The 27211-nt window shown below is 34.5% G+C and overlaps 1 protein-coding gene across 5 annotated transcripts in view; it reads right to left on the bottom strand.

Annotated features, from left to right (window-relative positions):
• Window positions 1–27211, bottom strand: part of SANBR (SANT and BTB domain regulator of CSR) — a 90643-nt gene that overhangs the window by 57129 nt on the left and 6303 nt on the right. For 3 of the 5 annotated variants that reach the window (XM_077134312.1, XM_077134313.1, XM_077134314.1), the window contains 3 exons: window positions 7418–7604; window positions 6443–6536; window positions 1635–1873 (listed from right to left, as the gene is read on the bottom strand). In XM_077134312.1, coding sequence (XP_076990427.1) covers window positions 1635–1873; window positions 6443–6536; window positions 7418–7604 — 520 coding nt within the window. Of the gene's footprint in view, window positions 1–1634; window positions 1874–6442; window positions 6537–7417; window positions 7605–27211 lie in introns of those variants that run through there. The other 2 variants (XM_077134316.1, XM_077134315.1) reach the window with 2 other exon arrangements.

Genomic DNA, 27211 nt, shown 5'->3' with positions numbered 1-27211 from the left:
AATTTGATCACTAGAATATAATAAATTATAAACTTTCTCACAAAATTTTACATTGTCAATACAGATTTATATACTAATAAGAGTTTAGAAATATGTTGATACTGCTATAATTAGCAATTCTAGTACAAGAAAAGATTTTTATTAAACCACAGTTGTGATCTCCTATACAAGTATATGTTCATTGAAAGATTACTTAGTAATTATTCTTCTTACCATCTGAAACATTGGTTCTCAAACTTTTGGTCTCAAGCCCCCTTTAAAATTTGAAAAGTAGAGAACCCTAAAAAAGCTTTTGCTTACCTGGCTTATATCTAACTGCATATCCTACATCAGAAATTAAAAAATGCTTATTCATTTAAAAATAATAGTAAACCCATTACATGCTAAGATAAATAACACATTCTTATAAAAAAAAAACTATAATTTCAAAAGCAAAAAAAAAAAATTAGTGAGAGGCATAAGCACCATCTTACATTTTCTGCAAATCTCTTCAATGCCTGGCTTAATAAGAAGGCAGGTGGATTCTCATATTTGCTTCAATATTCAATTTGTGGGTAGCCTTCTTTTATAATACACTAAAACATGACAAATGGTAGTTTCTTAAAAGTTAGTAGCCACATAAAATCTGACACCATTATCAATGAACTTTTCCTACTCTATTACATCAAAATTCACTGGTTTATCTGGCAGTTTGAATGGGTCTTTGACCATTCTTCTGGAAGCAGTTACAAGTTTTCCAATTATCTATTGAAATCTTGGATTTTAGCATTGGCAACAAGCATCATCAGTAGTTTTCCAGCTCACTTTGTTTATTTTCAAGAAAATGTCCACCCAATAAACATAGTTTGTAAACTGTTCTTTCAAATAAAGATTTTCTGTTTTTAAAAAAGCAGCTATTGGCCAGTCCGACAGTAGTTCAGTGGCAGAGTTCTCACCTGCCATGCCAGAGACCTGGCTTTGATTCCTGGAGCCACCCATGAGGAAAAAAAAAAAAAGCAGCTATTTTAGCTCAGAACTCAAATAACTGAACAAATGTTCCTCCTCAGGACAATCATCATGCTTCGGTGTGCAGCAGAAGCATACTTTCCATTTTTTCACATGGACTATTAGAAAAGGTGTACACTCAAAGGCCATGATTTAAGAAAATTAGTAATTTTTACTATTTCATCAAGGACATTCTTAAATGAAATTGGCTTTTTTTCCCTTTTTCCTTTTTAACTAAGTGCATGGTGTTGAAGCACAATGACTTTTAGTACTTTGTCCTGCCTTAATTCATGCGAAGTTTCCAACTATTTTATCCTCCAATGCTTTTGTACCACCTGAGTAAATGTCAACAAGTGAAAAAGACAAATACCATCTTAGTATTTTAATGCAAATTGTTTTCACTTCGTGGACTCTATAAACAGCATTTCCAGGACCCTAGAGGTCCACATACCACACATGAGAACACCTGACCCAGAGACCTATCCATAAATTCATTATAATTAACCATAAAAGGATGAGACTCTAATTCTTAAATCTGAGCATATATAACTAATGTCTGACTAATTTTTCACATTTCATTTTTGGCCTTAGGAAACTTTCAGGTGACATACAAATTCCACTAACAAAATAAGCAATAGAATGTCTTTTACCTAAAGTGGGGATCTCACAATCTTTATTTTCCTTAGTGTTCCTTTTAACATATTTTATCAACCAGTTGAAGATGTGAACGTCACAATGAACTGAAATGTCCACCTCTTCCCAGCGCTGGGCATCCATAGATAAATATTCAGCAAAGTACTTCATTTCTGATATCAAAAGATCTCGAGGGCAAATAAAATCTTCTTTCAAGTTTTTTGCTTCATCACATACATGGATCACCATATTTGGCCTTCATAGAAAATGTTACACAGAAATTAAATTATTAGAGTTTTAGGAGAGGAGCCAAGAATACTGACATTCACCGGAAGCAGGAAAAAAAGAAGTTTTTGGAGGCTTTGACCATATATCAATTTATATGATTTTAACATTGTGAATTTTTCAAATGCCTTGCTAACCTAATGGTATTTTAGATTGTGACTAATTTTAATGTATTGACTGAATAAAACCATAAAATATATTTTTATAAAGGACTAATATTTACATGGATTAAAATTTAATTTTTCAAGTTATAAATTAATTATAAGGTTTAGAAAAATAATACCAATTCAAAAAAAATTAAGTAGTACATCCTAATTCTTGTGAGAAACATTAAAACAGCATTCTTACATGGTTATGTGTGTTGGAAGGAGAGAAAGATTAAATATTAATTTTTCTTATAAAAAATGGGAAAACAGCTAAACTTATTCATTAAAGAGTCAAAATAAAATTAGCATGTGTTACTTAGCAATCTTTAACAAATAAGGTTGCTGCTAGGCAATCATTAACTATAAATCAGCAAATGTAGTTAAATGCATTACTAAGACTGTAATATATTTAAGTTCAGTGGACTCCACTCCAATCAAGATGGCAGCATGAGATGCTCCATTTCCCACAAAAGCTTTGAACTAGCAAGAACTGGCAGATACATCTTTCTCAAAGTTCAAAAAAACAGTTAAAGGACTACAGTTAACAGGGAGAGTACCAAATCACGGAAAAGGCTCTAAAAAGCAGTAGGTTCTCCTGATACCTGGGCTGGCCCCTCCGTCATTCCTTCCCAGCTTGTCCTGGAACCAGCCTATGCTCCCAGTGTCAATCCCTGGTACCCAGTTCTAGTGGGTGCATTGTAATCCTTGTGCACATACTGAGAGTATGTATGTCTGGCTCAATTTGTCTGGTGGTGGTCTGAGGAACTCCCTATCCTGGAACTTGCCCTGTGACTAGAAGGCAGTTCACAGAACTTTCCTACAGAACGTTGTGAGTGAGGAGTCAAGTTGTGCAACCTGGGGCAAGGAATTGCTGGCTGTAGGACATACAATGCAGTACCTGGGACCTGAGGAAACTGTTTCCTAGGGAAGAGAGGACATTCAAAACTGTTAAGAGGAGAATGCCTAGGGCCAGATGAGCATGCCCAAGCTAAGATGTATTTATAGAAAGGTTCAGGGAAACCACTACACTTTGGCCTGGAGTTATTATCTAAACTCACTGTATAGATAAGCTCTGAGGAAGAGTGCTGGCATAGGTCAATCTGCAAAGACTGGGAATGGGGTAGTTCCCTTCCTCACTCCTCTCCTCCCTACCTTCCTTTTTTTTTTTTTTTTTTTTTTTTTTTTTTTTTGTTAGCTCCTGGCACTCAAAGAAAGTTCTGACAATAGCTGGATACAAACTTAAGGAGCAAACATTTCAGAGTCTAAATTCCAGTGATAACATATTAAAAATATTAAAATGTCCAGGTTTCAAAAAAAGGTTACAAAATATACAAAGAAACAGGAAGCCTTGGCCCAGGCAAAGAAGATTAAAGCATTAGAAACCATCAATGAGCAGGATCAGACCTGGGACACACCACAGAAAGGCTTTAAAAAAATGGTTTTAAATATGTTTAAAGAGCTAAAGGAAAACAAGAAAATAACACATGAACATGAAAAGAATAACAAGAGAGAGATGGAAATCACGAAAAGGAACCAAACAGAGCTGAAGACCACAATAACAAATTAAAAATTCCTTAGGTGAGTTCAACAGCAGTTTGGACCTGGCAGAAGAATCACAGAATGTGAAGATAAGACAATTGAACTAGGAGCAGAGTAGGAGCAGAAAGAGGAAAGAATGAAGAAAAGTGAACAGAATCTGAGAAACATGTGGGACACCGTCAAGCACACCAATATGCATACTGTGGAAGTTCCAGAAAGAGAAAAGAGAGAAAGAGGCAGAGAAAATACTCAAAGAAATTCCCCCAATTTAATGAAAAACATACAAGATACTCAACAAACTCCAAATAGGATACACCCAAATCGAGACATATGCTAATCAAACTCTCATATGCCAATGAGAGAGAATTCTGAAAACCACAAGCGAGAAACAATATGTCACATACAAGGGAGCTTCAATAAGAAGTGAGTGCCAATTTCTCAGAGGAAACCATGGAGGCAAAAAGGCTTATGCTGAAAGAAAAAAAAAAGTCAACCAGAGTTGTAAACCTGACAAAACAGTCTTTCAAAAATGAGAAAGAGATTAAAACATTCTCAGATAAAAGCTGAGGGAGTTCATTACCACTAGGCCAGCCCTACAAGAGATACTAAAAGAAAGTTCTGAAGATTGAAAGGAAAGGACAATAGACAATAGGTTGAAGCCTCATGAAGAAATAAAGATCTCCAGTGAGAGTAATAACATGGGATAAATATAAATGCCAATACAATCTATTTTTAGTTTCTTAACTCTACTTTTTACTTTCTACATGATTTAAACGGCAAATGCATAAAGTGTAATGATATCAGTGGTTTGGGGCTCATAATGTATAAGCATGTGATATGTGACAAGAACTACATAAAGACAGTGGGACAGAAGGGTATAGAAACATAACTTGTGTAATTATTGCTAAGTTGGTATCAAATCAACCAAGACTGCTATAGATTTAGCATGTTAAATTTACGCCCATGATAAGTACAAAGAAAATACAGGAGCAGATGCAAGATCACAGAGATGGAAATCAAGATATAGGTTACTAGGGGCTCAGGGCAGAGGGAATGGGGAGTTAATGCGTAATGGGTGTGTATTTGGGAGAGGGTAAAATTTAGTAATGGAAGGTGGTGAAGGTACCACAATATTGTGAACATGATTAATCCCAATGAATGGTGTGCTTGGGAATAGTTGAGATGGGAAAGTTTATATTGTATATATGTTTCCACAATTAAAGAAAGAAAAAAGAGACTAATGAGACAATGACAATTATATGCAATATATGATCCTGGATGGGATTTAGCAAGGGAGGAGAAAAGGCTCAAAAGGACATTGTTAGACATATGAAAAACTGGAATACAGACTGAGTTTTATATCAGTTTGTCAATGTTAATTTTCTTGAACTTGATAACTGTACTTAACGTGGTTACATAAGTAAATATCCTTGTTCTTAGGAAATATATACAACAGTGTTAATTGTCCAATGAGCATGATGTATACAAACTATACTCAAGTGCTCAGAAAATGGACTGATAGAATGATATGGCAAATGTGGCAAAATGTTAAAACTGGTGGATCTGATGATATTGTGATTCACTGACTGTATACTATATATAGTATTTGTATGTCAAGAATGTTGTATGTTTGTTTGCTAAGGTTTGACAATAAAAATATTTTTTAAAAATTGGTGGATCTGGCTATGGTCATACTAGGGTCAGGGGTATGCTGGAGTTCTCTGTATGGAGTTTGCATTATTTTTATGTGTCCTATATGTTTGAAAGTATTTCAAAATAAACATTTTTCAAAACTTCAAAAATAATAAGAACACATTTAGTAATACATCAGAAAGATTACTTCAAATTTATATATTCCTTGAATTTATTATCTTTTGAAATTACATAATTTCAAAAAGATACATCAGTAAGATCTACATCTGCCTTCACGTCATTCTAAAGGAAAAGAATAAATAGGAAGAGATCTGTCTTACAATATGTACTGTGTTTAACCAAATTCATAAATCACTAATACAAAAAATTTATGTTTGAAATAAAACTGGACTACCAGAAAAAGGATTATTATCAATGCCCTGTCCAACTCAAAAGAATTAAAAAACTGTTCACAAATTTTTCTACCAAAAAAATTGTGGCCAAATATGAATAGCTAAAAGGTGAACGTAACAGAGCATAAAATTTCTCTGACTGTTTGGACTACAGTATGACGTATTAGATTAGTCCAGTAAAAAATTATCTGACAAATTTTTGAGTGACACAAACAAACCTATCAGTTAAAAATCAGTTTTTAGTGAATAAACTAAAAACAGCTGAACTGTAGTCTTTAAGAGATGAATAGTGCGGTATGTGAATTAATCTTAACAAAGTTATTTAAAAAAACCATCAAAACTAAAAATGCACAAAGGAACTTTTAGAGATGATGATGAAAATGTCTTATATCTTGATTGGGTGATAGTTACATAGTGTATTATGTTTGTCAAATAGTTCTAAAATAAACATCCAGTTTCTTGAATAAAGTCAGAGAGCCAATGGCATAGATTTTTCTTTGGGTTTTTAACTTAGTCTTGAAAGTTTTAAATTAATAGAAATTATTTCTAATATTTACAAATATAACAATGAACTTTTTAATGGAAAACCAAAGTCAAATTTATAGCAATGAGAATAAGCCATATATTTAGGTATCAAGCAACTGTTTGCAGTTCAACACGTGAACTAAATAGATTTCAACGTTTTGGCAATTGCGTAATGTAAAATCCCTAAATTAAGGTAAATGATGTATATAACCACCAGTCATATATTTCATAATTTAAAGTTAATATTAATATTGAATCTTATCTAGCAAACAACCAGCCTCCTACCCTTCAGATTCTTCAGTCTTTTCTCCACCATTACGAGTAGTGCAATTTTCACTTTCTGAAGAACAATTCCTTGTGGAAGCTATACTATGTCTTCCTTAAATGAGAAACAAACACATACAAAAAAAAAAAAAAGAAGAAGAAGAACAAGAAGAAGAAGGGGAGTTAGCATTTCTAGCTAAGAGTGGATTTTCATTTCTTGTTTGGTAACACTGCAAATTCATGGTTTCCGAGATTAAAGAAAGTACTTGTCTGGTCGCATTTTCCTTTAATATTTCTAAAGGCATATGGAAGAAACACTACAAAAAAAAAAAAGGATTAAAAACTGCCAATGTTACAAACCGAAGATTTTTAAAAAATACTGTTATGATATTTAACAGTTAACGTTCAAATGTTCAAAAGCCAGCAACATAGTTCTCTCTTCTAGATACAAATCTTCGATCAATATGCTGCAGCTGAGATTAAAATTACTCACTACCCTTTAAGGATTTCTAAAACCAGTTATTATTTCCAGTGTAATTGCAGAAGACATCTCTTCTACTTTGCCACTGTGTCATTTGAAGCTATTGTTGACAGCTATAAAATAAGATTATAGGGGAGAAAAGAGATAATACTCTCACTAAAAAAAGAAGCAAGAGGTATAAGGCAAATCCCTTTAAAATAAAGTAAAAGAACATTCACAGTAAATAACAAATAATATCCAAAATAACTAGGTCAAGAGACTAGAATGGGAAATTTTGTTATAACAGTTTTTTTTTTTTTTTTTTTGGTAATAGTATTTGACCTATATATTAACACTTAAAAATTAAAAAAAAAATAAAGCAAAGACATTATCATTTTTAAATCTCAAGAAGATAAAAATATTAACAGATTTTACTATTACTGCTTATATTAGTCTTTGCATAAAGTAAGAAAAGTTGTATATTATTTTACTGAGTTATTGTAAAGACAAGTACTTCATTTTGTTTAAAGTCTTACCTGCTTTGGAAACTGCATCCTGCCCAACAGGAGCTTCCAGAAATTCTCCCTGAGTATCAAGAAGTGAGGATTTGATATAATTGGCTAAAGTTTCAACAGGACTCTCTCCAGCAGCCATTAAGGGATTATACTTGTTGTCAACAGGTGAGGTTCCACAGCTCTTCAGTTCTTCAAACCTTTTTGCACACTATTGTGATATAAAATGAAAGATATGGAAGTTTGGTGGGCTTTTTAAAAAATAAATTAGAAGATATTTTCTTGCCATCTATTTGAAGATATTTTTAAATAATTTTTTAAATGAACATTAATCTGGGAAACATTTAATAAATTAGCACATATTTCAAAATGAAGCCATTGATTTTGTTTTTAAAAATATGTGGTAGAATTTTTTTTATTATCTTTAATCCAAAGGCTTAATATGTTTATGCTTTCAGAGACAAATGAAAATGTCATTATTAACCATATTTACCTATAGTCTGCCCATGTTATATATTAACAATTCTAATAATTTAGTTTAAAAACTGACTTTTATTCTAAGATTAACTGAGTTTTCACGAGGAATAAGACCAAATTCTAAACTTCTATGGAAAGCAAACTGAACAGAATCTGATTTGAGACACCAGATTCCCCTTATTAAAATAATGAGAGCTTTGTCTTCCATGACAGTGAATATGCACAAAACATACTGCAGTAACACGTCATGCTCATGCATTCAGAGACAGATTGCTCTAGAACAGTGCTTTCCATTAACCCATCAGTAGGTCATGAAACCAGTTTAGAGGATCCAGATTAACAATTTTTACAAAAGAAATAGAATAAAATAGATTATAAAATATCAAGAGTGCATTAAGCACATTAAGGCTAAGTACTCCTCCATGACAATACCGTTTCATATGTGTACCAGCTCACAGTATAAAATGCATTTCTTGCTTTGGGTCTTGGTCAAACCACACTCCATTAAATTCCCACCAACATATATGTGGATGGCATGTTCCACAGCAGACCAAGAAACCCAGGGATTACAAGAGGAAAAAAAATACAAACTGTAGATATATGTGTTTATATATAATGAATGCTGTTCATTGGCTATAGCATCATTCATTTATCACACATTTACCAAGTATCCAATGGATATCAAGCACTATTTTAGATATGATCTTTTACATGGTGTGCTGACTGAAACCATTATGTACCTCGACAAAGCCATTGCCTTTTAACCCTGATCCATTACTGCTGGGTGGAACCTCCTGATTATGTTGTTTCCATGGAGATGTGACACACCCAATCATGGGTGTAACCCTTTGATAAGATGGAGATGTGACTATGCGTATTTAAGATGGGTCATAATTAGTTTACTGGCATCCTTTAAAAGGGGAAACATTTTGAAGAAAGCTCAGACACAGACATTTGGAGTTGCAGAGGAAAATGCCAGAAGGACCCACAGGATCTGCAGGAACTGTCTGATACCAGAAGACAGGAGAGGAACCCAGCAGACATTGCCATGTGCCTTCCCATGAGATGCTAAGCAAGACAGAACCCAGAGTTTTGCCCCGAAGAATCTAAGTGAGGGCCCACAGACCCTTGGAGAGGAAGCCACTGGAATCAGAAGCACAAAGCAACAGATCAGGAGCAAGGATATCAGATACCAGCCACATGTCTTCCTAGTTAACAGAGAAATCATGGATGCCATTTGGCTTTTCGTCAGAGGCGAGGTATCTTTATCTGGATGCCTTAGTTTGGACATTCTAATGGCCTCAGAACTGTAAACTTGCAATTTAATAAATCCCCTTTATATAAAATAAAGCATCAGTGGCCAAGAGAGATCAAATGAAGTCAAGAGGCTGTTCTGGAGGCTGCTCTTATGCAAGCTTCAGGTAGGCAGTGGTAATTGCCATGGTTTGCTAAACCATGGCATCACTCCTGTTGACTCTTAAGAACACCTAGAGCTTGAACTGAGACTCTATAAAGGTTTCCTGGACTAGATTTGCCTTCTTGGAACATATAATTCCAGGAGGGTTCCCAGGTCAGCTGAATCCTGAAAACTGTGACGGATCAACCTCTCCAGGATTATCAATTACATCCTCATTCTATAGCATGGACACCCCTTGTCAACATGAAAAAGTCAGAATAGGCATTGCCCAAAGATCCCTATAGATTAGGAGAAGGATTAAAGGAGAAGGAGGAGTTATAACAGAGAAAATGAGATTTAACAAAAATAAATAAATAAATAAAAGAATATGGCTCCTGAATCACTATATTCATAAATTCCTTCTAGCCTCCAGTGTTTTGGAGCAGGTAGAAGGAAAAATCTGAGACGATGGAATGGTAGCCCATGACAAATTAGTATCTGTTCTGTAACTACTTGTTGAGTGTGCTTTGAAAATTACTGCTGGTAACACAGTCAGGAACAGAAATGTCTTAAAATTAAATTGAGTGGGGATTGTCGGAAGATGGCAGAGTAGGAAGCTCCAGGGATCAGTTCCTCCACCAGAATGACTATTAAACAGGCAAAGACTGAATCAATTATTTCAAAATTCCAGAGTCCAGCAGAACACTGTACAGCATCCAGGGAAGAACAGGGGAAAGAGGTCAGTAAATTTTGGACAAGACAAAAATCCAGTTCCCAAGATTTGGGTTGGGCAGTGGTCAATGGCCAATCATGGCTTTTGATTAGTGTGACTTCAGATGCTGGGGCCTGGCTATGAGGGTACCCATTGCTCCAACCCACCCTGGACAAAGGCGGCAGAACAGACTTAAAGATGCTATGCTTCCTCAGGGTTGTAGAGGACAGTTTAAGGGCTACATTTGCTAGGTAGGTCAAGAAAGCACAGCTTTGGGGAGTTGTGGAAGAAGCTTCTGGGTACGCTTCCTGGCTCTTCCCTTATCCCCTCTCCAGGGCTGTTTAGAGTCACCTGTGTTCCCTTTGTGAGTTACGAAACACAATAAATCTTAAGAAAATTATACCCCAACACAAATCAGTCAAACTGCTCAATGAAAGGACAAAGGAAATTCTAAAAGCTGCAAGAGAAAAATGTGTCATATACAAGGAAGTTCCAATACTAGTGCCAATTTCTCATCAGAAACCATGGAGGCAAAAGTCAGTGGGCTGAAACACCTAGACGTGCTGAAAGAAAACAACTGTCAACCAACAATTTAATATCTGGTAAGACTTATGAAGGAGAGAGTAAAACATTCTCAGATAAACAAAAACTGAGGGAGTTCATCACCACTAGATATTCCCAACAAGCAATGATAAAGGGAGTTCTTCAGATTGAAAGGAAGGGACAGTATTATACAAAGCAGCATAAAGAAATAAAGATCAGTGATAAAGGTAACCACTTGGGTGATTATAAATGCCATTATATTGCACTGTATTTTTTGGTATGTAACTCCACTTCTTTCTACAGGAGCTAAAATGCAAAAGCATAAAAAGTAATGATAAATCTATGGTTTTGGAAATAGAGTGTACAAAGGTATAATTTGTAACAAGCATAATTAAAGGTGGGAGAAACAAAAAATATACAAATATGTGGAAATTAAACAACATACCCTTAAACCACAGGTTGAAGAATTTTAGGAAATATTTTGAGACAAATAAAAATGAACATACAACACTACAAAACTTACGGGAATCATCAAAAGCAATGCTGAGAATGGCCATTATCAACAAAACAGAAAATGACAAGTGCTGGAGAGGATGCAGAGAAAGAGGCACACTTATCCACTGTTGGTGGGAATGTCAAATGGTGCAACCACTGTGGAAGGCAGTTTGGCGGTTCCTCAAAAAGCTGAATATAGAATTGCCATACGACCCAGCAATACCATTGCTAGGTATCTACTCAAAGGACTTAAGGGCAAAGACACAAACGGGCATTTGCACATCAATGTTTATAGCAGCGTTATTTACAATTGCAAAGAGATGGAAACAGCCAAAATGTCCATCAACAGAAGAATGGCTAAACAAACTGTGGTATATACATACGATGGAATATTATGCAGCTTTAAGACAAGATAAACTTATGAAACATGTAATAACATGGATGGACCTAGAGAATATTATGCTGAGTGAGTCCAGCCAAAAACTAAAGGGCAAATACTGTATGGTCCCACTGATGTGAACGGACATTCGAGAATAAACTTGAAATATGTCATTGGTAACAGAGTTCAGCAGAAGTTAGAAACAGGGTAAGACAATGGGTAATTGAAGCTGAAGGGATACAGACTGTGCAACAGGACTAGATACAAAAACTCAAAAATGGACAGCACAATAATACCTAATTGTAAAGTAATCATGTTAAAACACTGAATGAAGCTGCATCTGAGCTATAGGGGTTTTTTTTGTTTTTTTGTTTGTTTGTTTGTTTGCTTGTTTTACTATTATTACTACTTTTATTTCTTTTCTCTATATTAACATTTTATATCTTTTTCTGTTGTGTTGCTAGTTCCTCTAAACCGATGCAAATGTACTAAGAAACGATGATCATGCATCTATGTGATGATGTTAAGAATTACTGAGTGCATATGTAGAATGGTATGATTTCTAAATGTTGTGTTAATATCTTTTTTTTTAAAAAAAAAAAGCAATGCTGAATGAGAAATATACAGCTCTAAATATTTACATTAAAAAAGAAATATTTTAAATCAGAGAACTATCGAAGTTGAAGAAATAAAAAAGGAAGAGCAGAATAAACCCAAAGCAAGCAGAAGGAAAGAAATAATACAGATTAGAGCACAGATAAATAGCACAGAGAGAGAAAAAAAAAACAACAGAATCAACTGAACAAAAAGATGATTCATTGAAAAGATCTATAAAATTTACAAACCTTTAACTAGACTGATGGAAAAAAAGAGAGTACATAAATAACTAAAATTAGAAATGAAAAGGGGACATTACTACTGAATCTGAAGAAATAAAAAAGGATTATAAGAGGATACAATGAACAACTGTATGCCAATAAGCTGGATATCCTAGATGAAATGCACACATTCCTAGAAACATACAAACTACTTAAACTGACACAAGAAGAAAGAGAAGATTTCACCAGACTAATAACTGGTAAAGAGACTGAATCAATAATCTAAAACCTTTCAACAAAGAAAAGCCTAGGATTAGCAGGCTTCACAGAGAAATTTTGCCAAACATTTCAAGAATAATTAACAGTAATCCTGTTCAAATTCTTCAAAAAAATTGAAGAGGAGGGAACACGTCCTAATTCATTATATGAGGTAACCCTCATACCAAGGATGGATAAAGGTACCATAAAAAAGAAAATTAGAAACTATTAGGCCTTATGAATACGGATGTTAGAATCCTCAACAAAATACTGAATCCAATAGCACAGTACACGAACTGCCTATCATGATCAAGAGAGATTTATCCTAAGTATGCAAGGATGCTGATATACCATATTAAAAGAACAAAAGAAAAACATACACCATCATCTCAATTGATGCAGAAAAGGCATTTGACAAAATCTAGAACGCTTCTTGATAAAAAACACTTAGAAAACCAGTACTACAAGGACACTTCCTTAATATGATAAAGGGTATATATGAAAAACCCATAGCTAACATCATATGCAATGGTGAAAGAATGAAAGCTTTCCCTCTAAGACCAGTAACAAGATAAGTGGTGACAACACTATCACCATTGTTATTCAACAATGAACTCTAAATTCTAGCCTAAGCAAATAGGCAAGAAAAAGAAGTAAAAGGAATCCAAATCTGAAAGGAAGAAGTAAAAATTTCCCTATTTTCAGATAACATGATCCTATACAGAGAAAATCCTGAAAAAATCCACAAAATAGCCATTAGAGCTCATAAATGAATTCAACAAAGTAATGAGGTTCAAGAGCAACACAAAAAATTATATTGTTTCTATATAGTAGAAGTGAATAATCAGAAGAAGAACTCAAGAAAAAAATTCCATTTACCATAGCAACTAAAAGAATCAAGCCTCTGAGAATTAACACAATGGAAGGACCTGCATACAGAAAACTATGAAACACTGCTAAAAGAAAAAAAAGACCTAAATAAACATAAGGTTATTTCATGTTCATGGACTGGAAGTCTAAGTATTGTTAAGATGTCAGTTCTACCCAAAGCACTTTATACATTCAATACAATTCCAATAAAAATTCCAACAGCCTTCCTTGCAAAGCTAGAAAAGCCAATCATCAGATTTTTATGGAAAGGCAGGGGGCCCAAATAGTCAAAGCCATCTTGAAGAACGAAGTTGACGGACTCACACTTCCTAATCTTTTTTTTTTTTTAATATATTTTTTTTTATTAATTAAAAAAAAGAATTAACAAAACAATTAGAAATCATTCCAATCTACATGTACAATCAGTAATTCTTAATAACATCACATAGTTGCATATTCATCATTTCTTAGTACATTTGCATCGATTTAGAAAAAGAAATAAAAAGACAACAGAATAAGAATTAAAACAATAATAGAAAGAAAAAAAAAACAAAAAAACAAAAAACCTATACCTCACATGCAGCTTCATTCAGTGTTTTAACATAATTGCATTACAACTGGGTAGTATTGTGCTGTCCATTTCTGAGTTTTTATATCCAGTCCCGTTGTACAGTCTGTATCCCTTCAGCTCCAATTATCCCTTCTCTTTTTTTTTTTTTAATTAACGGAAAAAAAGAAATTAACCCAACATTTAGAGATCATACCATTCTACATATGCAATCATTAATTCTTAACATCATCACATAGATGCATGATCATCATTTCTTAGTACATATGCATTGGTTTAGAAGAACTAGCAACATAACCGAAAAAGATATAGAATGTTAATATAGAGAAAAAAATAAAAGTTTATAGCAGCGTTATTTACAATTGCAAAGAGATGGAAACAGCCGAAATCTCCATCAACAGAAGAGTGGCTAAACAAACTGTGGTATATACATACGATGGAATACTATGCAGCTTTAAGACAGGATAAACTTATGAAGCATGTAATAACATGGATGGACCTAGAGAACATTATGCTGAGTGAGTCTAGCCAAAAACTAAAGGACAAATACTGTATGGTCCCACTGATGTGAACAGACATTCGAGAATAAATTTGGAATATGTCCTTGATAACAGAGTCCAGCAGGAGGTAGAAACAGGGTAAGATAATGGACAATTGGAGTTGAAGGGATACAGACGGTATAACAGGACTAGATACAAAAACTCAAAAATGGACAGCACATTAATACCTAATTGTAAAGTAATCATGTTAAAACACTGAATGAAGCTGCATCTGAGCTATAGGTTTTTGTTTTGTTTTGTTTTGATTTTACTATTAACACTTCCTAATCTAGAGCTTCTTATGAAGCCATAGTAATCAAAACAGCATGGGACTAACAAAAGGACAGAAATATAGGCAAACGGAATTGAATTGAGAGCTCAGAAACCAACCCTTGTATTTATGGCCAACTGATTTTTGCAAAGGGGCCAAATCCACTCAATTGGGAAATAGTTTCTTCAACAAATGGTGCTAGGAAAACTAGACCTTCATTTCCAAAAGAAATGAGGGTGTATGCCTGCATCACATCAAGTACAAGATCAATTCAACATGGATCAAACACCTAAATATAAGAACCAGAACTATCAAACTTTTAGAAGAAAACTTAGGGACACTTCTTTTCTCCCTTTTCTTCAGGTTGGCATTGCTGCTCCCACAGTGCCAGGGCCAGACTCACCCCTGGGAGTCATCTCCCATGTTGCCAGGGAAATTTTCACCCCGGATGGCATGTCCCACATAGTGGGGAGGAAAATGACTTCACTTGCAGAGATGGTCTTACAGAAAGAGAGAAAGGCCACATGTGAGCAACAAAAGAGGTCCTCCAGAAGTAACTTTTAGGCATACCTATAAGTGGGCTAAGATTCTCCGCTACATACATAAGCTTCACAAGAGCAAGACTCAAGATTAAGGGCTTGGCCTATTGATTTGGGTGTACCGAATACTCAACACGGTATCAGGGGTTTCCCTGGTGGTAAAGTTAAGTAGCTCCATATTTTTTTCTACCATCCCTCAAGGGTCTTTGCCAATACTCTCTGATTACATGCTTAATATACTCTGGAATGTATCCAGGCATTATATTAAGCTATACAGGATTAAAGGCCTTCATTCTTATTCGGGTCCCCTATGTTTGGATTGTTTAAATGATCTAACCAGACAGGTGGAGTTAGATTATGTACTACAGAAAATTTAGATTCTGGACAAAATAAACCTTTCTTCCTTTGATCTCAAAGAGTAGACGAGGTTCTAAAATACAGACAATGTCTTCCTTACCTCTGTATTCTCAATTACCTTAATCCCGATACCACTGGCTTTGTACTTACCTCTAAATACAAGATTATATGTATATATATCAAATATATATATACATATATGTATATTATAAGTACACAAAATCCAGAAATAACAATTACCACTCTGGACTAAATGTGACTGCTATAGAATTTACAATCTAGGCTGCTGTTTTTTCATAAGTACTTTCTTTGACACCATACAATAATTGTTCTTTTGTTTCTGGCTTATTTTGCCTCACCAAATGTCCTACAGGTTCATTCACAATGTTGCATGCCTCACAACTTCATTCCTTTTTGTGGCAGCACAATATTTGTTCAAATGTATACACCATTATTCACCAGTCTGCTTCTCAGTCAGTGCATAAGCCACCTCCATTCCCTGGGCATCACGCATAACATCCAAAATCAACAGTCCATCAACACACTCACTTTTAGATAATTTCATTGTTTCTAAGAGAAAGACAATGAATAAACACACCCTCGCCAAACAGAAAAGCTAAACCTCCTCTTAACACTTGTCCCTCCCCCCATTATTTACACCTGGTATTGCCATGGTACTGTTGATGCTTTTCTGTTAAACATAGCCCATAGCATAAAACAGCAGTTTTCCCCATATGCCCAGAACTTTGTACACGATTCATACCTTTGTAGTAGTTCATGCAAGGAGTATTTACATATGTAGTTTTAACTGGTGGGACAATGGGTCTATATAACCCCTTTCAATCATGTTCATCTTCAATATGGTAGTATTACTTATACACCCACTAATGAACCACCTTCACTTCTATCTATTCCCTTACATTGGAGTTCAACCTCATTAGCTAGCCATTCACCCATCTCAGTATTCCGTGAACCTCTAGGTCCCCTATATTCTGTATTATAAAGTCTCTGAGTTTACCTCTACTATGCTTATAAAAGTGGAATCATATTGCATCTATCCTTTTGTGTCTTGCTTATTTCACTTAGCATTATGTTCTTAAGGCTCATCCATCTTGTCATGTGCTTCAGGATGTCATTTTGTTTTACTGCTGCATAATATTCCATTGTATGTGTATACCACATTTTGCAAGGCACTTGCCTGTTGACAGGCACCATGATATTTTGTCTACTCTTTTTTTTTTTTTTTCACATGGGCAGGTACCGGAAATCGAACCCAGGTTTCCGGCATGCCAGGCGAGAACGCTGCCACTGCACCACCATCATCCACCCAGTACCATGATATTTTGACCACTGTGGTTTTACAATAAGTTTTAAAATCAGGAAGGTTAATCTTTCCATTTGTTCTTTCTTTAGGATGCTTCTAACTATTCGGGGTCTCTTTCCCTTCTAGATGAATTTGTAACTAGCTCTTCCAAGTCTTCAAACTAGGCTGCTGGAATTTTGATTGGTATTACACTGAACCTATAGATCAATTTAGGTAGAATTGACACCTTAACTATATTTAACCTTCCTATGCAGGGACTGTCTTTCCACCTATTTAGATCTTTGATTTCTTTTAGCAATGTTATGTAGCTTTCTATACAAGTCCTTTATGTCCCTAGTTAAGCTCATTCCTACATATTCGATTCTTTTAGTTGGTATTTTGAATTGAATTCTTTTCTTAATTGACTCTTCAGGTCATTGCTTGTGTACAGAAACATTATTGATTTTTCTTTTTTTTTTGGCATGGGCAGGCAGCAGGAATCGAACCCAGGTCTCTGGCGTGGTAGGCAAGTACTCTGCCTGCTGAGCAACTGTGGCCTGTCCAATATTACTGATTTTTGTACATTTATTTTATATCCTACCACCCTGCTGAAGTTATTAGCTCAAGTAATTTTGCTGTAGATTTCTCAGGATCTTCCAAGTATAGTATCATGTCACCTGCAAATAATGAATGTTTTACTTCTTCCTTTCCAATTTCGATGCCTTTTACTTCTTTTTCTGCCTGGCTGCTCCAGCTACAACTTCTAGCACAATGTTGAATAATAGTGGTGACAGTGGGCATCCTTGCTCATTCCCAATCTTAGGGGGAAAGCTTTCAGTCTCTCTCCACTGAGTACAATGCTGGCTATCGGTTTCTCATATATGTTCATTATCATATTGATGAAATACCTTTGATTCCTACCTTTTTGAGGGTTTTTTTCAGAAAAGGATGTTGAATTTTGTTAAATGCTTTTCCAGCATCAATTGACATGATCATGTGATTTTTCCCTTTCAATTTGTTATTGTGCTGTATAACATTAATTGATTTTCTTGTCTTGAAACATACGTGCATTCCTGGTATAAATTCCACTTGGCTATAGTGTATAATTCTTTCAACATGTTGTTGGATTTGATTTGCTAGTATTTTGTTGAGAATTTTTGCATCTAGGTTCATCAGGGAGATTGACCTTTAGTTTTCCTTTATCATAGCATCTTTATCTGGCTTTTCCATTAAGGTGGTGTTAGGTTCATAAAATGAGCTAGGTAGTGTTTCTTTTTCCTCAAATTTTTTGGAAAAGTTTGAGCAGGATTGGTGTTCATTCTTTTTGGAATGTTTGATAAAATTCCCCTGTGAGAAATCCTAGAATGAGCTGAGACTCAGCATCAAGGGATTGAGAAAAAACCTAGAATGAGCTGAGCCTTAGCATCAAGGGATTGAAAAAGCCTTCTTGACCAAGAGGGGGAAGAGAGAAATGAGACAAAATAAAGTGTCAATGGCTAAGAGATTCCAAACAGAGTCGAGAGGTTATCCTGGAGGTTATTCTTACACATTAAATAGATCTCACCTGGGCGGGCCATGGTGGCTCAGCGGCAAGAATGCTTGCCTGCCATGCCAGAGGACCCGGGTTCAATTCCTGGTGCCTGCCCATGTAAAAAAAAAAAAAATAGATCTCACTTGTTAGCCAAGATGTAATGGAGAGGCTGTAGGGAACTGCCTGAAAATGTAGAGCTGTGTTCCAGTGGCCATGTTTCTTGGGGATGATTATATATTGATACAGCTTTCACAATGTGACTGTGTGATTGTGAAAACCCTGTGTCTGATGCTCCTTTTATCTACCTTATCAACAGATGAGTAAAACATATGGAATAAAAATAAATGATGGGGGAACAAATGTTAAAATAAACTTAGATTGAAATGCTGGTGATCAATGAAAGAGAGGGGTGGGGGTATGGTATGTATGAATTTTTTTTCTGTTGTCTTTTTATTTCTTTTTCTGAACTGATGCAAATGTTCTAAGAAATGATCATGATGATGAATAGCAACTATGTGATGATATTGTGAATTACTGATTATATATGTAGAATGGAATAATCATATGTTAAGAATGTTTCTTTTGTGTCATATTTTTATTCTTTTGTTCTTTTTTGTTTCTTTATTTTTTGTTTTTTGTTTTTTTTAATTTTCGTGTCATATTTAAAAAAATTTTTTTTAATTAATAAAAAAATTTTTTTAAATAATGATTCTTTTGGTATCTTTTAGGTAAAGTTTATAGGTAAACTGGAAACAAAGTAGATATATCTTATTTAGTGACAGTAATGCAAAAAAAACTATAAATGAAATTGGTGCAAATCTAAAACTACTTCTGAGTCAACAGATGAGTTATAGATGTTGGGACTACCTTAAAGCCATATATAACAAATAATATAGGAAATTTATGAATTCTGAATGTGTGGAATTAATATACAATTGCATAAAATTAACATGATAAATGTAAATAATTTGAATTACATTATTAGAGTTTTTATCTGTGTTTAAGCAAAATTACAGGAAAGCCATATGCAAAAGAGTTGAGTTTGGATCCTTACCTCACACCATATTTAAAAATTAACTCAAAATGTATCAAAGACCAAATGTAAGAATGAAAAGTATAAAGCTCTTAAAAGAAAACATAGGTGTAAATCTTCATGAACCTGGGTTAGGTGATGGTTTCTTAGATATGACAAATAACACAACAACAAAAGAAATAAATAAACTAATTCATCAAAATAATGACTTCTGTGTTTCAAAGGACAGCACCAAGAAAATGAAAATACCACCAACAGAATGGGAGAAAATATTTTCAAATCATCTATCTAATAAGGGATTTGTTTCTAGAATACATAAAGAACTCTTACCATTCACTAATAAAAAGACAACCCCAATTTAAAAAATGGGCAACGGATCTGAATAGAAATTTCTCCAAGGAAAATACAAGCTACTGACCGCAAGAAAATATTTGCAAAACACATAAAGGACTTGTTTCCAAAATATAGCAAAAACTCTTAAAATTCAACAATAAAAAAATAAACTCAATTTAAAACTGGGAAAAAATCTGAATAGATATATTAAAAGGAAGACGTATAGATAGCAAACAAGCATATGAAAAGATGCTCAACATATGTCATTAGGGAATTGCAAATTTTAAAAAAATGAGATACTGCTATGCATATATTAGAATGGCTAAAATCTAAAACAATGATTCACCAAATACTGACAATGATATAGAGTGATAAGAACTCCCATTCACTGCTGGTAGGAATGTAAAATGGTAGAGCTACTTTGGAAGACAGTCTGGCAGTTTCTGGCAAAGTTATACTTTTCCAAGTTACATAGTCTTACCACATGATCCTAGGTACTAACACAAATGTGAACCTAAATAAGTTATGTCCACAAAAAAATTTCCGCACATGAATGATAATAGCAGCTTTATTCATAATTGCCAAAACTGGAAACAACCAAGATGACCCTGAGGTAATAGATAAACTGTGGACTACCCTTTAATGGACTATTATTCAGTGATAAAAAGAAATGAACTATCAAGCCATGAAAGACATGAAAGAACTTTAAATGCCGATTTCTAAGTAAAAGAAGCTAGTCTGAAAAGGCTACATACAATATACTTCCAACTAAATAACAGCCTAGAAAATACAAAACTATAGAGACAGCCAAAACATCAGTGGTTACCAGGGGTTTGGGAGGGAGAGAGAGATGAATTGGTAGAGGAGAAGGGATTTTTAGGGCAGTGAAACTATTCTGTATGATACTGTAATGACGGATACATGGCACTGTGCATTTGTCAACCTCAAAGAGTGACACTTTAACATAAACTATGGACTTTAGCTACTAATAATGTAACAATAATGGTTCACCAATGATAACAAAAATGTACCACACTAATACAGGCGTTAATAACAGGTGAAACTGTGTGTGTGTGTGTGTGTGGTGGTGGTGGTATATGGGAACTCTATTTTCTGCTCAACTTTTTTGTAAACCTAAAACTTCTCTACAAAATAAAGTCTATTTTTTTAAATGAGCAAAGGGATCTGAGTAGACTTTTCTTCATTTCAAATAAGCACATGAAATCTGATGCTCAACATTATTATCTATCATAAAAACATTACATCATTAAAATGACAATGAGATACCATTTCCATCCACTAGGATGACTACAGTCAAAAAGACAGTTACTAACAAGTATTGAGGAGGGATATGGAGAAATTGGAACCACATACACTGCTAGTGAGAATGAAATGATGTGGCTACTTTGTCAAAATTAGATACAATGTTTCAGTTACATTAACACTTATCTTTAAAATTTTAAATCCATTCTTTCTCCATATTGAAAATACCAACAGGGTTATCTTCGAAATGGAAAACATACATATGATCCAGGAAATTAAGTATGATTTAAAATAAGTATTATTTTTTAATTAAGTATTTTTTTAAAAAATAAAAAATGGTTCAAGACAATAAAACAATATCAAAATAAGTAATTCAGAGAACCTCTGTTGTTGCTCAGATGTGGCCTTTCTAAGCCAACTTGGCTGGTGAACTCACTGCCCTCCCCTCTACATGGGACATGACTCCCAGAGGTGTAAATCTCCCTGGCAATGTGGGACCTGACTCCTGAGGATGAGCCAGGACCCAGCATCATGGGATTGAGAAAGTCTTCTTGAGCAAAATGGGGAAGAGAGAAATAAGATAAAATAAAGTTTCAGTGGCTGAGAGATTCCAAACAGAGTCAAGAGGTTATCCCGGAGGTTATTCTTACACATTTTTAGTTTACGGCATATTGGAGTGGCTAGAGGGAAGCATCTAAAACTGTTGAATTGTGTTCCAGTAGCCTTGATTCTTAAAGAAGACTGAATAGATTTACAGTGTGACTATGAAAATCTTGTCTGTGATGCTCCTTTTATCCAGAGTATGGACAGATAAGCAAAAAAAAGGATAAAAAATAAATAAATAATAGGTGTAGATAAGCAGTAATAACTGGGTAGATTGAAATACTGTGGGTCAATGAGAGGGAGGGCTAAGGGGTGTGGGATGTATGAGATCTTTCTTTTTCTGACAATGATGCATATGTTCTAAAAATGATTATGGTGAACAATAAACAACTATGTGATGATATTGTGAGCCACCGATTGTATAATATGGTTGGACTATGTGTGGATAGTTCTCAATAAAAATATAAAAATTATAAAAATAATAACAAAGGGTTCAATTAAATAAAACAATATCAAAATAAGCAATTCAAAAGGAAACTGTCAATAGAATTTGATAGAGATCAATGGGCTAGAACAGTAAATCCAGAAACAGATCTAAAGGTGGAGCTTGAAACAAGTAATAAAGAAATAAACAGTTAAATGTTGGATAATTAATCAGCTGGAAAACAGTTACAACTAAAATGAATTTGGCTTAAATACAAAAAATAAAAGTAATAAGGAAAATATAAGTGAACATGTGTTATATATATAGGCTTGAGACTGGAAGAATTTCTAAACATGACAACAAAAGGAGACATCAAAGAAAATGTTTCATAGCTTTATACACAAATATTTTTACATATGTATACAAGAGACTGTCATTAATAACTTAGGCTGAAAATAGAGTAAAAATAAGGCAGACTAAGGGATAATGTACTCAGTGCAAAGGGTACTATTATTAAACCAGGAACAAAATAACAATTTAATAATAGAAAAAGGACACAGAAAAATAAAATATAAAATATTCAGGATCTTCAGGATTTAAAGAAAGATAAATTAAAACCACAATTAACATTTACTGAAATGGAAAAATGTAAATTAAAAATTTGAAAACACATGTATATGCACACATGTAAATAACATTCAATATACAAGATGCAAAGCATCAGACACTCAGCTATGCTGGAATATAGCATGGCATGACCTTTCTGGCCAGCAACATAACAATATGTTTAACAACAACCACAAAATTATTTCCTAAGGAAATGAAAAGAAATACTGTACAGCAGTATCTGTAGTAGTCAAAATTTGGAAACTAGCTTAAAACTACAAAAAAAAAGGACTAAGTAAATCATGATATAGCTAAAATAAAAGAATAGTATACTGTCATTATATGTTGTAGAAGTCTAGTAACTGACATAGAAAGATGTTTACAATATACTTAGGAAGAAAAGCAAATAGCAAGAATACACTTGTTACGTGTCCACCTAAGAATTCATGCAGTGTCGATAAGAATCACAAAAGATACACAAGGTATCAAAAGACTGTTTTAAGCAGGATGAGATTAAAGGTGATTTATTATTCTGATTTTTTGCTTGTGTTTTTTTTTTTGGTGTATTTTAAGGACATGTTTTCTTTTACAATAAGAAATAATCATTTAAATAATTAACATGACTGAAAAATAGTCTCCTTCACATTTAGTTGCATTTTAGTTTGAAAATAATTTCTTCAATTGGATGATTCGAATATGTAGTAGATATCAGATGATACAAAGGAGTTACTGTTAATTTCCTTAGGCATGATAATGGTGCTGTGGTTATGTAATTGTGTTCTTACTCTAAGTAGACGCATGCTGCAGTATACAGAAGTGAAGCATCATGATGCCTGAAACTTACTGTTAAATGTCACAGGCAAAAAAAAAATCTATATAAAGAGGTAAAGCAAACACCTGGAATTGATGAAACTATGTAAAGGACACAGAGGTGTTTGCCGTATCACGATTCTTTCAACTTCTCTGTATGTCTGAAAATGTTCACAATAAAAAGTTGGAAAAATAGTTGAATTCAGTTTGTCTTTTTTTAAAACTTAACATGTAAAAATCCAAAAGGTAAAAAATTATAGGGGCAGGCCATGGTGGCTCAGCAGGCAGAGTTCTCTTCTGCCATGCCAGAGACCCGGGTTCTATTCCCAGTGTCTCCCCATGCAAAAACAAACAAACAAACAAACAGAAAAACTATAAATTGGGGTGTGATAATATACATTAAAAAATAAGTTCCCCTCATCATTTCAAAAAGACCTAGAAAGAAAGATAGATGTTAAAGATCGAGATGGTATAATCTAGGAATGCCTAGAGTGTATAATAATAGTGAAATGTACAATGTACAAATTTTAAAAATGTTTTTGCATGAGGAAGAACAAAGGAATGTCATTATTGCAGGGTGCTGAAAATAGATGATAATTAATACTTTAAAATGTCACCTTACATGTGAGACTAAAGCAAAAAATGTTTGTTACAAAACTTATATTTTGACTAGAGCACTTCCTAATATAACTCATGTAGATAGTTTGATTGAATGTCGTAAGTACTTGGAATCTCAGGTAGCACATGAGATTTTGCTGGTTTATCCAGAGTGATGCCCCAATGAATCCCAGAGTGATTTGATCAGTGACTGGAAAAGTATTTGCAAGCCCCCTTCAGGAAATGGTGAGAGCAGGGAGAAATTCAACTTCCCCAAGTTGAATTCTTGATATTCTCACAAGCAGTGTGGACAACAAAGCTATAGGCTGAGCCCCCAGTCTTGGGGTTTGTTCATCTGAAACTTAACCCCACAAAGGATAGGTCAAGTCTACTTAAAATTTAGGCCTAAGAGTCACCCCCAAGAGAGCCTCTTTGGTTGCTCAGATGTGGCCTCTCTCTCCAGCCAACATGATGAGCAGTCTCACCACCCTCCCCCTCTCTGCGTGGGACATGACTCCCAGGGGTGTGGACCTTCCTGGCAACGTGGGACAGAGATCCTGGAATGAGCTGAGACTCAGCATCAAAGGACTGAGAAAAACCCTAGAATGAGCTGAGAATTAACATCAAGGGATTGAGAGAACCTTCTCGACCAAAAGGGGGAAGAGTGAAATGAGACAAAGTGTCAACGACTGAGAGATTCCAAACAGAGTTGAGAGGTTATCCTGGAGGTTATTCTTATGCATTAAGTAGATATCACTTTGTTATTCAAGATGTAATGGAGAGACTGGAGGGAACTGCCTGAAAATGTAGAGCTGTGTTCCAGTAGCCATGTTTCTTGATGATGATTGAACAATGATATAGCTTTCACGATGAGACTCTGTGAATGTGAAAACCTTACGTCTGATCCTCCTTTTAGCTACTATATCAACAGAATAGTAGAACATATGGAATAAAAATAAATAATGGGGGAACAAATGGTAAAATAAGTTCAGTTTGAAATGCTAGTGGTAAATGAAAGCGAGGGGTAAGGGGTATGGTATGTATAATCTTTTTTTTCTCTATTATCATTTTATTTCTTTTTCTGTTGTCTTTTCTTTTTCTAAATCAATGCAAATGTACTAAGAAATGATGAATATGCAACTATGTGATGATATTAAGAATTACTGATTGTATATGTAGAATGGAATGATATCTTAATTTTTGTTTGTTAATTTTTTTTAATTAATAAAAAAAGTTTTAAAAAAAGACCTATAATATAACTGAAGGCAAGTAATTTCTGTGGTTTTGTCAACTGTTAAGAAGAGGCTGAAATGATTCATTCACTGATTCAACAAATATTTATTTGGTACATATAATGGGCCAGGTAGTGATGAATATGTTTAAAACCTCCTGGGAAAATTGGTGATATCATTTCTACTTCTAGAACTCTGAGATGATTGATCCACTTAAGGCTGCCTTTTAGCAGTAAAATTCAAGGGTGAGTGTTTCTCAAACCCTAATTCATTCACGGATGAATTAGCAAAAATCTAAGAGTTCACTATAAGAATTTTTAACTTTTAAGTTTTGATTCTGAGGATAAATTTTTCTATTTTATTTTTATTGAGAAATAGACAAACATGTACAGTCCTACCATATTATACAATCAATGGCTCACAATATCATCACATAGTTGTGTATTCCTCACCACGATCATCTTTAGAACCTTTGCATCACTCCAGAAAAGAAATAAAAGGAAAAAAGAAAAGAACTTATACATCCCATATCCCTTATCTCTCCCTCTCATTCACACTCAGTATTTCCATCTACCTAATTTTTAACCCTTTCTCTCCCTCATTATTTTTTATCTTTTTTTTTTTAATCATTTGTCCATACCCTCAGTAAAAGGAGCATCAGACACAAGGTTTTCACAAATCAGTCACATTGTAAAAGCTATATAGTCATACAATCTTCTCCAAGAATCAAGACTACTGGAACACAGCTCAACAGTTTCAGGTACTTCCCTCTAGCCACTCCAACACAACATAAACTAAAAAGGGATATCTATAAAATGTGTAAGAAAAACCTCCAGGATAACCTCTTTACTTTAAAATCTTACAGCTGCTGAGTTTATTTCGTCTCCTTTCTCTTCTCCCCTTTTTGGTTAAGAAGGCTTTCTCAATCCCAAGACGCCAGGTCCTGGCTCATCCCCGGGAGTCAGGTCCCACCTTGCCAAGGAGATTTACAACCCTAGGAGTCATGCTCCACCTAGTGGGGAGGGCAGTGAGTTCACCTGCAGAGTTGACTTAGAGAAAGGTCACATTTGAGCAACAAAAGAGGCTCTGGGGTGGGGTGGGGAGGGAAGGTGACTCTTAGCCATAATTATCAGAAGCTCAGCCTCCTGACAAGAATAAGCCTCCTAGGTGTGAGCCCCAAGACTGAAGGTTCAGCCAATTGAACTGGTTGTCCCCACTGCTTGCAAGAGTATTAGAAATTACCCAGACAGGGAAGTTGAATAGTTCCTCCTTTCCCCCCAGTGCCCCAAGGGGACTTCCACAAGCACTTTTTTATTCTCTGCTCAAATTACTCTGGGATATATCGGGGCATCGCACTAATCTGTACAAACCTACAAAATCTCACACCCTATTCAAGATTCAATGTAATTATGGTGTTTAAGTAAACTGACTATATAAGCTAAATTAAACAATGTGCTATCCCAAATACAAATTTTGCATCTGAGGATAAATTTACTAAAATCATCTAGACCATCTGGATGAGAGAATGTTTCAGTGCCCATTTGCTTTCCTCTTTACAATTAAATTGGTATCAAAAAAAATTATTTTAATTGTTTAAGGCTAATGAAAAAAGGACAACGGTAAGGAAAGGGTTCGGCAGAAGAGGGTGCCAAGTGAAGGCAAGTGATATCTCGTACAATTTCAGACTTCACAGGAATTTAAGGAGAGAATAATGGCGAGACAGGAACACTCTATTGCTTAAATTATTATTGTGCATTTTCAATTGTAAATACATAAGATGAGGCTGAATTTAAAACACACAAGGTAAGTTAATATATGTGTGTATAATGGCTATAAATTATTCATGTTGTATCTAGTCAAA

Source organism: Tamandua tetradactyla, chromosome 17, assembly GCF_023851605.1.
Source record: "Tamandua tetradactyla isolate mTamTet1 chromosome 17, mTamTet1.pri, whole genome shotgun sequence".
Lineage (NCBI taxonomy): Eukaryota > Metazoa > Chordata > Mammalia > Pilosa > Myrmecophagidae > Tamandua > Tamandua tetradactyla.
The sequence above is the reverse complement of the archived record's forward strand: the minus strand, read 5'-3'. Positions and strand labels throughout refer to the sequence as shown.